Here is a 13,636-nt window from a genome sequence, read left to right as displayed (position 1 = left end):
TAGTGGATTATATGGTAATTAGAATTAGTGGATCAAATGGTAATGTAGTGTTTAAATTTCTGGGGGAACCTAAACTGTTTTCCCTGACTTATGTTTTAATAGCATCACTCTGTGTTCCGCAATGTTGAGAATAGACTGGGGTGGGGCACAGATAGAAGTTGGGAGACCAGTTAGGAGGCCACTGCAGTAATCCAAGGGAGAGAGTGACTCAGGCCAGGAGAAGCAGTAGAGGTGTCTGATTCCATATTTTGAAGGTAGGCCGAAGATTTTCTTACAGATGGGATGGAGAGGAGGGAAGTCAAGGAAGATGACAAAGTTTTTGTAGCAGGTGGAGCAGGTTTGGAGTTGAAGATGAGTTCATGTAGTTTGAGATGTCTGTGAGACATTCAAGAGAAGATATTGACTAGGAAGTTGCCTACACAAGTCTGGAATTAGGAAGAGAAGTCTAACCTGGAGATAAAAATTGGGGAGATTATAATTTAAAGTTTATGAGCTACATGAGATCAGCATCAAGGGAACAAAGTAGCTAGAGAGAGGGACTAAAGACTGAGTTGTAGAGAGCTGAACAGAAAGAGGTTGGAGAGAAGATGATGAACTAGCCAAAGTGTGTAGGAAGGAGCGATGGTGAAGTCGGAGAAAATGGAGGAGAGCCTGGTATCTTGGAAGCCAGTGTACCATGGTTGAGAGAGTGTTCAAATTATGAAATTGTAGCATTCTTTCTTGATCTGTTATGTTTACTCTAAAAGGAGAGAAGTGAGGTTAGTCATTGGCTGAGAAGGAGGGAAATGTTGAGGTACGAGTGTTGAAAGTTTGCACTAAATGTCCACAGATTGGAATGTTGATGGGAACGGAACAGAGAGGTAGGATTGTCTGTTACAACCTAAAATGAATTTTGGCCCTGTGATTGAGAAATGTTTTTTTTATAGAGGGATGGAAATGGTGACATTTTGGTGTCACATATTTTTCTGTAATAACGTCTTTTCTTTGTTATAGAAAATTTGCTGGAAATCATATTGTTCAAACGCAGTTGATGAATGACTTGTTGGTAGGCACTCGAGTTTCAGTGATGTTAGTACAAAAAATACAGGACTTTCAGAGAATCCATTTGAAGATGTCCAGTTCTCCCACATGGCAAAGTATGTGTGGATTGCTGAGTATTTTCACCAAGTTTTTAATCGATGGTAAGTGTAAAACCATAAAAATGATAATAATTGAGTGTCATTCAGCTTATGCTAATAATGGTATGAAATGTTTGATATTTAACTGACATGTAAAACTACTTCTCCCCCGGCTCCTTAAAGTGTCCAGAGGCCCTGGATTATGAGGTTTTAATGCTTTTTCTTTCAAATGCACCAGTTCTGCAATGGGTAATGTTGAAGAACTTTTCTAAATGTGTATATGTGTATTGTAATGAGGGAAATCTGACAGTCTTAATGTTGAAAAGCCACAGACTTTAAATGGCAAAAGAAAATTCTTGAGAAGAATAGATTTCTCATTATAAAAGTATTTCAAATAATAAAATTAAAATGAAATGGTAGAATATCACCATTTTGTATCTCCCAATGAACTGACGTAGGCATTAGGCATCAGCAACTGCTAACTTTACAGAACAGACAGCCAGACATCATGTGCCCCTTAGAGTCTTGCTTTTACCACGTATAGCATTTCCCAAAGTGACCGAACTTGAGACCAATCTCTAGGCCCCCTGCTGGTTTACAGGAATTGCCGAAGACAGAAGAACGTGTGGCACTGTATCAGGACTAAACCCACATCCAGATTGTGGGAAACACTGCAGGTCAAAGGCCAGAGTTCTTGAATAGAGAAATTGTAATGCAATGGAAGGGGTGGAGAGGGCACATGTAGATTAAAAGGCATTTAAAAAATTTATCACATTAAAAAAATGGATAGGACTAAACTATAGAATCTAGGGATGCACATTTGATTAATAAAACCATTTGAAAATAAGGAAGCCATTACTTTGAAAGCCACCATAATGCTTCCTCAGGGGGAGAGAAGGGGATTGTGGTTGAGGTGCGGCACACGGATGAGCCTTCTGGGCTGGGTGGCTGAGTTCCACTTCTCACCTGCGGTGGTGTGTCCAAGGGTGTTCACTTCAAGTAATTCATTAAGCTCTGCATTTGTTTTGGGTGTTTTCCTGTATCAGTGTTTCATATTACAATAAGATGAACAAGAAAAGTGATACTTACACATAGTATTTACAAAAAGTTAAGTTACTTTTTCACTCTTTACCTCTTATTCTATATGATCTGAAAAATTAATGGGGTCGGTTACATTTTTCATTTGTATAGAATAGTAACTGACTCTGGTTTTGCTAGGCTAATGGGAAAACATAGTATCTCATTGTGTGTATGGCTTGAGCCCTGGTAACTAGTGAAACTCCTAGCTATATTGTCAAATAGTTTTTTTTTTTTTGGCTAGGGTCTCAGGTATTTACTAAAAGGCAAGGAAAGTTTCTTTCAGACATCTTTTCAGAGGATATTTACTTTTTAAAGGAGGAGTTTGTTATTAAGATGGATAAAATGCAGAGGAGGCCTGATTTTTTTTTTAACATTTATTTATTTTTGAGAGAGTACAAGTGCGAGTGGGGGAGGGGCAGAGAGAGAGGGAGACACACATCCAAAGCAGGTTCTAGGCTCTGAGCTGTCAGCACAGAGCTTGACATGGGGCTCGAACCCCTGAATGGTGAGATCATGACCTGAGCCTAAGTCGGATGCTTAATCCATTGAGCCACCCAGGCACCCCAGGGCCTGATTTTAATAAGAGGTGGTCACTTTTCTGAACTGTTGATGGGACCTATTCATTACTTTTCTTCCCCAGGATTTTAAGATTTTATGTATCAGTAAAATGTTCAGCTGCAAGTAACAGAAAACCAAATTTCAGGCTCTTCAGCAAATGTGCCTCCCATTGTCCCCAAGTAACACGAAGTTCAGAGGCAGGTGATCACGGTCTGTATGCAGTGTTGGACCCAAACATTTCTGCCTTTCTCCTCTCCTGTCTTCAGCATGTTGGCTTTCAGTCACATTTGTTGCCTTCTGGTTGCCATATGACTGCCGTAGCTCCAGACACTGTGTGTGTGTTCGCGGCAGGAAGGAGGGCCAGTTGTATCCTTACCTTTAATCAGGAAAAACACAAGTACCCAAGTACCTGCTCACATCCCAGCGGCCCGAACCCTCATGTAGCTAGCCTTCCTTGCAGGCGAGCTTGAGGAAACAAGTGTCCCACCTTTGGTTGAGTACATCGCTGCCCCAATCAAAGTCATGGTTCTGTTAGCAGGGAGAAGGGGCAGAATGGATATTTAGTAGGCAGTTTATGGTGGGCATTTGTGATTATCAGCCCAGATTGAATAGTTTACCAAATTTGGTAAACTTTATTACAAACCAGAGGCTAATGGAAAACAAAGAGAAGATAGCAGGTCCAGATTGGTTGCATTGGGTACAGTGCCAATAATAGCAAAGCTTTCAGTTAGTACTGATGCAGGCTCTTTACACAAGCCCTGAAATCACTCAGAAAAAGTAATGCATGTAGGGGTTGGACTGGAGAGGCGGCAGTGCAGGGAAGGCAGGGAGCCGTGTTGCTGCTAGATGCACTGGGGAGAGGAAGGGAGAGTGGGTGTTCGTGGAGAGAGGAAGGAATCACATTTGTGAAGCGTTTATGTACTGGGCATAAAAGCGTTATGTTTGTTATGCATTTAAACCGTAAAATAATTGTCAGATAGGAGTTATATTTTCCCATTTTACAGAAGAGAAAGCTGAGTCCCTGGGAGGTTAAATAACTTGCCCAAGTTCTATCCACCTAGGGAGTGGTCATGCTAGAAATCGCACCCAGGACTGTCCGTCCCTGCAGCATGTGCTTTGCCCACCGTACCAGAATATCTGTTGTCATTTAATCCACGCTCTCTCCTTTCTTACCAAATAGATGACCTCTTACAGACAATTCAGAGTACATCTGGATTAGCTGTTATTCTTTTTATTAAGGCTATGTTTCACCCACCTGAAGGGATTCCTGACTTGGTGAGTACAGCTCCTTCGTAGAATTGTATACTTCATTGATAATTAGACTCGTTTTAAACATATTTTTAAAGCAGTGAATGAAAAATTTCTTTCTGCATAGTAGAATCCTTCTGATGATCTTTTATAGTAAGGACAGTCCAAATATGCAGAAAAAACAGGAAGAAGACAAGAGTAGTCCCCTGTAAATCCATCTCCTAAAGATAATCACTATCAACATTTTTGGGGGTGCATCCTGATATGTTTCTAGTGCTGTTTGTTCAGCTCCATCTCTCAGTGTTATAAAAGATATTTACAATATTAAAATTATGCAGAGATTAATATATACATACATGAAATCACAACTTTTTGATAAATATGTCCTTTTTATTAAGAATCACCCAGATATTGTATGTTAGACTGGAAGCATGTGAGAATCAATTTTTCAGTGAATTTGATTACATGGAAAATAAAATTTGATAGTTTGGGCTATAATCCCTATATTTAGTACTAGCAGGTTTTTCTTCCCTCACTCTATGATCTAGATACTTCTATTAGCCGTTTCCCTGACCTTATGCAAAACAGATGTGTCCTCTTCTGTGCCATCACACACAGTATTGATCATTGGCTAAACTTTGACAGTTTGGTTTCTCAAATCACCTCTAAAAAAGCATTAAGGTCATTCACCTGCAGGGGATGATGTGTTTTACTCGTACATTCAAACCAGCAAAATGGTTCATGTACTTAGAATTCTTAATCCTCAGACTTAATTTTTCCCCTTTGGTATAATAATTTTTAACACTTGTGGCTTCTCATCTTTAGGCTCAGTTATTTTTCCTAGTATGTTTCAGGAGAAAGGGGGTTTTGGATTTACATTTTGAAATAACTGCAAAGTTTTAGAGGCTTTATAACATGCTAGCTCTGTTCTGTTTTTTCAGGTTAGTAGTTTGCTTCTCCATTCGGTGGACTGCGCCGGCACCCCTGACTGGGTGTTGAGCTGCTGCAGGAGCCTTTGTTGCTCTCCTGTCTCGCACTCAGCTCTCTTGTTCCTGTGTCAAGGGACGCTCACCATGTTGGACTGGCAGGATGGAAGGATGGGCCCAAGTGGGGAGGCCCTGCTCCTGAATATCGTGCATGTTTTGTTCACCCTGAGTTCACAGTGAGTTTCACGCTCTTGTCTCGTATTTTGTTCTGCTTGCCAGACATTTGAAAGATGGTGACTGACCCGGCATACTTAGTAGTTCAATGAAAAGTGCGCAGGGTAATCCTGAATTGAAAGGGAGATACGTGTAGGGAACGAAGTGGGAATGAAAGTAGAGCAAGAGAAGATGAGATGAGAGAGAGAGTTACAGAAACTACTGGTACGCGTGAGCCTGTGCTGAACATTTTTTTTAAGATCACGACCTGAGCCAAAGTCGAGGATTAACCAACTGAACTACCCAGGCCCCCCTGCATTGAACATTTCTAATATTTATGCTTAGTCTCCAATGCTCGCATTTAAGAAAAACCATGAAAGTTTTTATATGGATAGTGCTTTGAAGCGTTTGTGAACAACGTCCATGGAGGCAATTCAGTATGAGCTTAACGTGTCTGATATACAGGATAGGAAATCGGATGTGTTGTGTGGATGAAGTGAAGTGAGAGAAGTAAATGCTACAACCTGAGAGTGTATTGCTAACAAGCGCCTGAGCCAGAACTGTAACCAGCTCTTTTGACTTCATTGGCTTGTGTTTTGGGGTTGTTTTTTTTTTTTTGGTGTTTTTTTCCATAATGCCTGAAAGTGATCGTGTGCTTAAGATGTCAAAACATGGATACAGCTTGATAGTAGTGAGCGTGTAGGTAAACGAAGAAAAGCACAATGTTCTAAAATAATTTTTACATGTTTTTCAGTTTATATATATGTGAAAATTGTGCACATTTTAAAGGAATTTAAAAATTATTTTTTATTGTGGTATTTTATAACACCTCTATTGGGATATGATTTATATACCATAAAAGTGACTTATTTGAAGTATGTAATTCAGTTTTGTTTCAGTAGATTCACAGGGGTGTACAGCTATCACCACAGTCAATTTTAGAGTATTTTTATTACTCTAATGAATGAAACTGCATCCCTCCTAGCTTTCTCCAACCCTAACCCCTCAGTATGTTTTAAAACTCCTGTGAAACCATCATCGGTATAAAATAATGAATACTTCCATTGCTCCCAAAAGTTTCCTTAGTCCCTTTTTGGATTATTCCTTTCCTTTATTGTTATTATTGTTGTTGTTATTTTTTATTTTGCGGGGAGAGAGAGACAGAGTGTGAGTGGAAAAAGAGGCAGAGAGAAAGAAAGAATCTTAAGCAGGCTCCACGCTCAGCCTGGAACCCAACGTGGGGCTTGATCCCATGACCCTGGAATCATGACCTGAATTAAAATCAGGAGTTGGATGCTGAACTGACTGAGCCACCCAGGTGCCCCTGGATTATTGCTATAAGATGGAAAGACTAATTTATAAATCTGAGTCTGTTTTGGCCTTGTTTTTCATTTTTGTTGCAAATTTACTAACGATTGGATTTTCTGGTCATTCTTTGTCTTTTATAGTTTTAAAGTCTAAATGATTATAAAATGAAATTTCTTTTACTAGTCCATTTATAATAATACGGCTCATTTTTCTTCAGGATCAAGGAATCCACTCTGGAATTGTTTCTCTCTAGAATTTTGGCATCTTGGACTAATTCAGCCATACATGTCCTTGAATCAAGTTCCCTAAGCCTAAAGGACAGTCTGAATGGGAATTCAAGCATAGTAGGGAAACTTTTGGAATATGTGTATACCCATTGGGAACATCCATTGGATGCTTTGAGACACCAAACCAAAATTATATTCAGAAATGTTCTCCAAATGCACCAGCTCACTAAAGACAAATCAGACTCAGAAGCGTCAGGTTTGGCTGCCGATCGTTTCATTTGTGAGTTGACCGAGAGTCTTCTGCGACTGGAATGGCATGTTAAAGGGAAGTACATGTGTCTTGGTTGTTTAGTAGATTACACAGGAATTGGACATATTTTGGCACTAGCTAAAACTATTCCATCACAAATCTTAGAGGTGATGGGAGACCAGTCATTGGTACCCTATGCAAGTGACCTCTTGGAGACCATGTTCAGAAGTCACAAGAGTCATTTGAAGTCCCAGGCTGTCAACAGTACGTGGATTGATGAGTGGCATGAAACTTGGGTTTCTCCTCTCCTTTTTATACTGTGTGAAGGCAGTCTGGACCAAAAATCCTACGTGATCGATTATTACTTGCCAAAATTATTGAATTGCAGCCCTGAAAGCTTAAGCTACATGGTAAACATTCTTCAAACTTCTGCTGATGCTAAAAGTGGTAAGATGAACCGTTCTTTTAATAATTTTTAGTTAAGAAAGGTAGGTACCTCTGCAGATGTGGATGATACTCAAATTTCAATATTACCACTTCTGTAAATATTAAAAGAGGACATCAGTGATAGAGATTTCAGATTGAATGTTCGTGTCTTGAGTAGAATAGAATATTTTTGGCTTAAGTCATTTCTATAAGCTAATGGTTGATTTCAGTTATGAGTGTAAGGTTCCCTTTATTACTAGTTTTTTTAAAGTATTTTTTTTAGTTTATTTATTTATTTTGAGATTAGGGTGGGCCTGAGGAGGGGGGGGTGGAATCCCAAGCAAGCTCTGCACGTCAACTCAGAGCCCAACACAGGGTTTGATCTTAGGAACTGTGAGATCCTGATCTGGGCCAAAATTAAGAGTCAGATGTTTAACTGACTGAACCATCCTGGCTTTCCCCCCCATTATTACTAGTTTTAATTCATTTTACCAAGTTGTTATTAGGTTGTCAGACTGGAATAAAAGTTTGAGTGTTTTATGTAAGTTGCTTATTCTAGTCATTGAAACAGGAATTAAATATTGTTTTAGGTAAGGATACAGACAGGTAAATTGGCAATAGCAAGTTTTTTCTCTGAGAAAGAGAAAAAATTCATGGATGTGTGACATCAAGAAACATCCATCTGAGGATCTCATCCATTGAGAACAGGAGTAAACAGTCTATTGAAACTCAGTAACTTAGAAAGAAATCATGGCATTAAAGCATAAATCAGTAACTAATATATAAATGTTGATCATGACTTACGTAAATCTCAAAAAAATTTTTTTAATGTTTATTTAATTTTTTAATGTTTTATTTATTATTGAGACAGAAACAGAGATCAGAGAGAGAGGGAGACAAGGAATCTTAAGCAGGCTCCAGGCTCTGAACTGTCAGCACAGAGCCTGATGCGGGGCTTGAACCCATGAACCATGAGATTGTGACCTGAGCCGAAATTGGATGCTTAACTGACTGAGCCACCCAGGCGCCCATATACTAAGAACTTTAATTCATGTTAGAATTTAAAATGCAATTTTTTTCTTGAAATATAATGTTAATTGCAAAATGAAAACTGTAGTAGTTGTTACTAGCACAATATGGTCTGTGTTATTGTGCTTTTGAGAAAAGAAAAACCGTTTCCATCCTTAGGGTCGTCTAATAGTAGAGGGGCTCTGGGAGCTCTGATGGCGTGTCTGCGAACAGCTAGAGCCCACGGACATCTTCAGTCTGCAACGGATGCCTGGAGGGACCTTGTGTCTGGTGCAAGAATAAAGCAAGGCTTAATTCATCAGCACTGCCAAGTAAGCAAACAAAGTTATCTGGGAATTTCATACATGTAGTAGGTCCCTGATTCATTTATTCACTTAGCAGTCTCTCTAGAGACCCCTGTGTTGAGCCCAGCACTGTTTTAAAGGGTCCATAAGGAGGGCGAGTTGAAAGTGAAAAGTGTAGGTTTTGCATCCAGGCCATTTAAATTTTATTTATTTATAAAAAAATGTTTATTTGTTTTTGAGAAAGCACAAGCAGGGGAGGGTAGAAAGAAGGGGGTGGAGGATCTGAAGGGGACTCTGTGCTGACAGGCTGACAGCATCAAGCCCAGTGCAGGGCTTGAACTCATGAACTGTGAGATCATGACCTGAGCTGGTCAGTCACTCAACCGACTGAGCCACCCAGGCTCCCTCAGGCTATTTAAATTTTAATTGAAGGAATAAGAAAACCTGTACAACACAACTGGAGCTACTTTATGGGTGAGGATTTGGGGGCACTTAGAGCAGAGTAGGTGGTGTTTGATCAGGAATGTAATAAATTTGGTTAAAGGAGAGGAAGTACTGGAGCAGTACACAAAATGGGAGAACACTAGAATTGACAAATGAATTCAGTAGTGTCGCAGGATAGAAAATCAATGTACAGAAATCTGTTGTTTTCCTATATACTAATGGTGAAGCAGCAGAAAGTGAAATTAATAACACAATCTCATTTATAATGGCACCAAAAACAGTAAAATATACTCTGAAAACTATAAAACATTGATGAAAGGAATTCAAGGTGATAAAAAGAAATGGAAAGATATTCTGTGCTCTTGTGTTGGAAGAACAAATACTGTTAAAATGTCCATACTTCCCAAAGCAGTCTACACATTTGATGCAATCCTAATCAAAATACTAACAGCATTTTTCACAGAACTAGAACAAACTCTCCTAAAATTTGTATGGAGCCCATAGAAGACCTCAAATAGCTAAAGCAATCTTGAAAAAGAAAAGTAATTCCACATTTCACAATTCCACATTTCAAGGTATATTACAGAATGGTAGTAATGTAAACAGTTTTGTGTTGACATAAAAAATAGATACATAGATCATTGGAATAGAATAGAAAACCCAAAATAAATCCACAATTATATGGTCAATTAATCTTCAACAAAGCAGGAATGAATCTCCAATGGGAAAGACAGTCTCTTCAACAAATGGTGCTAGGAAAACTGGACAGCCACATGCAAGAGAATGAAACTGGACTACTTTCTCTCACCTTAAACAAAAAGAAACTCAAGATGAATTAAAGACCTAAATGTGACACCTGAAACCATAAAAATCCTCGAAGAGAGCACAGGCAGTAATCTCTCGGACATTGGCTAGAGCAACATTTTTGTAGATAAGGTCTCTTGAGGCAAGGGAAGCAAAAGCAAAAATAAACTCTTTGGGACTACATCAAAATAGAAAGCTTCTGCACAGCGAAGGAAATAATCAACAAAACTAAAAGGCAACGTATGGAATGGGAGAAGATATTTGCAAGTGACATATTCAATAAAGGGTTAGTATCCAAAATATATAAAGAACTGATACAATTCCATACTCGGAAAATAAATAATCTAGTTAAAAATGGGCAGAAGAGAAATCATAATAATAATTAAAAGACAACAAAATGGGCAGAAGACATGAACAGACATCTGCAAAGAAGGAATCTAGATGGCCAAAGGACAGATGAAAAGATACTCAACATCTGATTCGTCATCAGGGAAATGCAAATCAAAACTACAGTGAGGTATTATGTTACACCTATCAGAGTGGCTAGACTCAAAACCATAAGAAACAGTAGGTGTTGGCAAGGATGTGGAGAGAAGAAACACTCTTGTATTGTTGATGGGAATGCCAACTTGCTTAGCCACTGTAGAAAACTGGAGGTTGCTCAGAAAATTAAAAATAGAACTATCCTATGATCCAGTAATCAACTATTGGGCATTTGCCCAAGAAATCTGAAAACATTAATTCAAAGGGACACATGCACCTGCTGTTTATTGCAACATTATTTACAACAGCTGAACTATGGAGGCAGCTGAAGTGTCCATCGATAGATGAATGGAAAAAGAAGATGTGGTATGTAATTTATATATATAAAAGAATAAAAAAGAATGAAATCTCACCATTTACAACAATGTGGATAGAGCTAGAGAGTATAATGCTAAACAAAATTAGAGAAAGACACATATACCATTTGATCTCACCCATATGTGGAATTTAAGAAATAAAACAGATGAGCAAAGGAAAAAAAAAGAGAAATGAAGAAACAGACTTTTCACTATAGAGAACAAGCAGATGGTTATCAGAGTGGAAGTGGTTTGGCGGCGGGGAGGGGGAAGTAGGGGCTGGGAATTAAAGAGCACGCTTATCAGGGTGAAAGAAATATGTAATGATTTACCAAAAAAAATGTACTAAAATGAGAGAACACAAAACAAGGTCTGGAGGATGATTTAGGACTGGTAGGAGTAGAGTGTTTGGTCCACTTTATAGAGGCCTCCAGTGGATTGAGCACTTCGGTTTTCACTCATTTGGTAACTAGGAACTAGAGCCATTCTGCCTTCAGCAAGAAGGTGGAATTGTTGGAGACAGATGAGTTTACAGTGTGAGAACAGAAAGAAACTGGGAGACTGATAAGATGTGCATGACAGTCCTCTACGAGTGCAGTGATAAGGTATTGGGGTAGAGTTGTCAGTGAGAAAAAAGGAATGAAATTGAGCATTACCATGGAATAAGAATCTTTGAGATTGTTCACTTGCAAATATCCAATGTACACGTTTAATAAAATAATTTTATAGGATATAACCACAGGATCTTTGGGATTAAAGAACCTGTCTTTTTCACAAATTTTTTACATTTAATTATTTGAGAGAGAGTACACACACACACACAAGCAGAGGAGGAGCAGAGGCAGAGAGAGAATCCCAAGCAGGCTCCTCCCTGTCAGTTCAGAGCCCTACATGGGGCTTGAACTCACAGACTGAGATCATGACTTGAGCTGAGATCAAGAGTTGGATGCTTAACCAGACTAAGCCACCCACACACCCCTTAGGGAACTTTTCTGAAGTACATGTGGGTAAACTGAGTTTAACTGTTTTGTTTTTTTTTTTTAGTAAATAAATATGTCAAGTAGTTTACGTTTTGCTTATTCCATTAAAAAATTAACATTTTATTGCTTGATGTATTTTAGGTGCGGATAGATACATTAGGCTTGCTTTGTGAAAGTAATCGAAGTACGGAAATTGTTTCCACAGAAGAAATGCAGTGGATTCAATTCTTTATCACATACAATCTTAACAGTCAGTCCCCAGGAGTGCGACAGCAGATTTGTTCTCTTCTTAAAAAGGTAGAATTTCTCATCGGAAAGTGTTGGAAGGTGGTGGTGGCCTCTGCTCTGCAGATCATGTTTGAGAAGAGCTTAGATTTTGAGAGAGTGCGGGAATAGCGGTCATCAGATTGGACTGCCACATTCCTTCATGGCCCTTCCGTGAGCCATTCTGTGTTCTCTAAAGTTTATATTCTAGATTCAAGTCTGTGGTGTAAAGTCCTTTCATTTTGGTGTAAAATAAATCAAACTTGAGCTCTTTTTTTTCTTTAATTCTTGAAAGAACAAAAAAAACTATAGTGATGGATCTTTGAGGGTGAAAGTTATCTTAAGAGAACTTGGTGAGGGGAGGAAAGATGCCGTCATAGTTTTACCATTTAAGTGCCTCATGAAATGGTCATTGTTGACTAATTCCACGCCACACTTACGGGATACAGAATTGGGAGAGTATAGAAGTGAGTAGATTAACTTTAGTTTCATGCCAACCTACAGGAAGTAAAACTGTGGCTTAATGACTGTGTATTCTGGTTTGCAGTGATATTTTGTTTCGGATTTTAAAATATGTGTTCATTTTCTGTCAGAAATACTGAAAATATTAGAAACCAGTAGTTTCCTTGCCTGAAGTTTTAGTCTAAAGAATTTAGAAAATTTGTCCTTGCCTTTTTTTTCAGACTGACATTTAAGATGAATGTAGCTCACATATACTTTATTTTTCTTTTTTTCAAAAGTTGTTTTGTAGGATACAGGAAAGTTCTCAGGTGCTTTATAAACTGGAGCAAAGTAGGTCCAAACATGAACCAGAGAATGAGTTATCCAAACAGCACCCTTCTGTCTCTTTACAGCAGTATAAGGTAGGTGACCTATGTCTGGACTTACAGGTTTTTACAAAACCTGGAGCAATTATGAATAAATGCTAAGGGGAAGTAAATGGGAGTCTCGTGGTGAATAGCGTTTCTGTGCTTTTCCCTTCAATCTGGGATTTACATATTCCTTCTGGTGCTTTCGTACTTCTCCTGGAACTGGGGCTGGAGTTGAGGCCTGTTACAGAATAACAGGAATGGGGTCACCTCAATCATTTGCGGCTTAATGTGGGCTACATTGATTTAGTACTTTAACAGAAAGGTAGTTGCTGGCCCTGAACTCCTGCATCCCTCCTCAGGGTAGAAGATTGCTGTACCTGCGTCTGCTTTTTCTTTAGACAACATGATCTAAGTGGCTTGATATTAGTGCCTCCTGGTCTGTGGTCCAGCCGTGGAGTTTCCTGTCTGCTCCGTGTGGGAGGGAGCGTGAAGAGTAGGCATGCTGTGCTAATGGGATGGATGGAACCCCAGAGATAGCAGCTCTAGGCTGGGCCACAGCGTAGCTTGGCAGCCTTCCATTTCTGTCCATCAGGAGTTTTTCACTGATTTCTTACTCCACATCTAGCTTCTTGGAAGCGGGCTCTTAACTCGGAGGGCAGAGCTCATCTATTTTATTTTATTTAGTGAAATACTTGTAATAAATTAATGGTACATTGGAGCCGTCACATACAACCTATTCTAAACATTACTATGGATGGCTCTTAGTTTTCAGCTTTGTAATTGGAAGGTAAAAAAATCATCTAAAGGAGAATGTTCCTATACCAAG

The 13,636-nt window shown here is 39.0% G+C and overlaps 1 protein-coding gene across 6 annotated transcripts in view; it reads left to right on the top strand.

Moving 5' to 3' along the window:
- Window positions 1–13,636, top strand: part of THADA (THADA armadillo repeat containing) — a 316,857-nt gene that overhangs the window by 11,373 nt on the left and 291,848 nt on the right. For all 6 annotated transcript variants that reach the window (XM_029937259.1, XM_029937256.1, XM_029937258.1 and 3 more), the window contains exons 8-14: window positions 994–1,181; window positions 3,937–4,031; window positions 4,946–5,166; window positions 6,669–7,375; window positions 8,543–8,694; window positions 11,876–12,031; window positions 12,739–12,861. In XM_029937259.1, coding sequence (XP_029793119.1) covers window positions 994–1,181; window positions 3,937–4,031; window positions 4,946–5,166; window positions 6,669–7,375; window positions 8,543–8,694; window positions 11,876–12,031; window positions 12,739–12,861 — 1,642 coding nt within the window. The remainder of the gene's footprint in view (window positions 1–993; window positions 1,182–3,936; window positions 4,032–4,945; window positions 5,167–6,668; window positions 7,376–8,542; window positions 8,695–11,875; window positions 12,032–12,738; window positions 12,862–13,636) is intronic.

The sequence above is a fragment of the Suricata suricatta genome, chromosome 4 (genome assembly GCF_006229205.1).
Source record: "Suricata suricatta isolate VVHF042 chromosome 4, meerkat_22Aug2017_6uvM2_HiC, whole genome shotgun sequence".
Classification (NCBI taxonomy): Eukaryota; Metazoa; Chordata; class Mammalia; order Carnivora; family Herpestidae; genus Suricata; species Suricata suricatta.
This window is presented reverse-complemented; position numbering and strand designations above follow the sequence as displayed.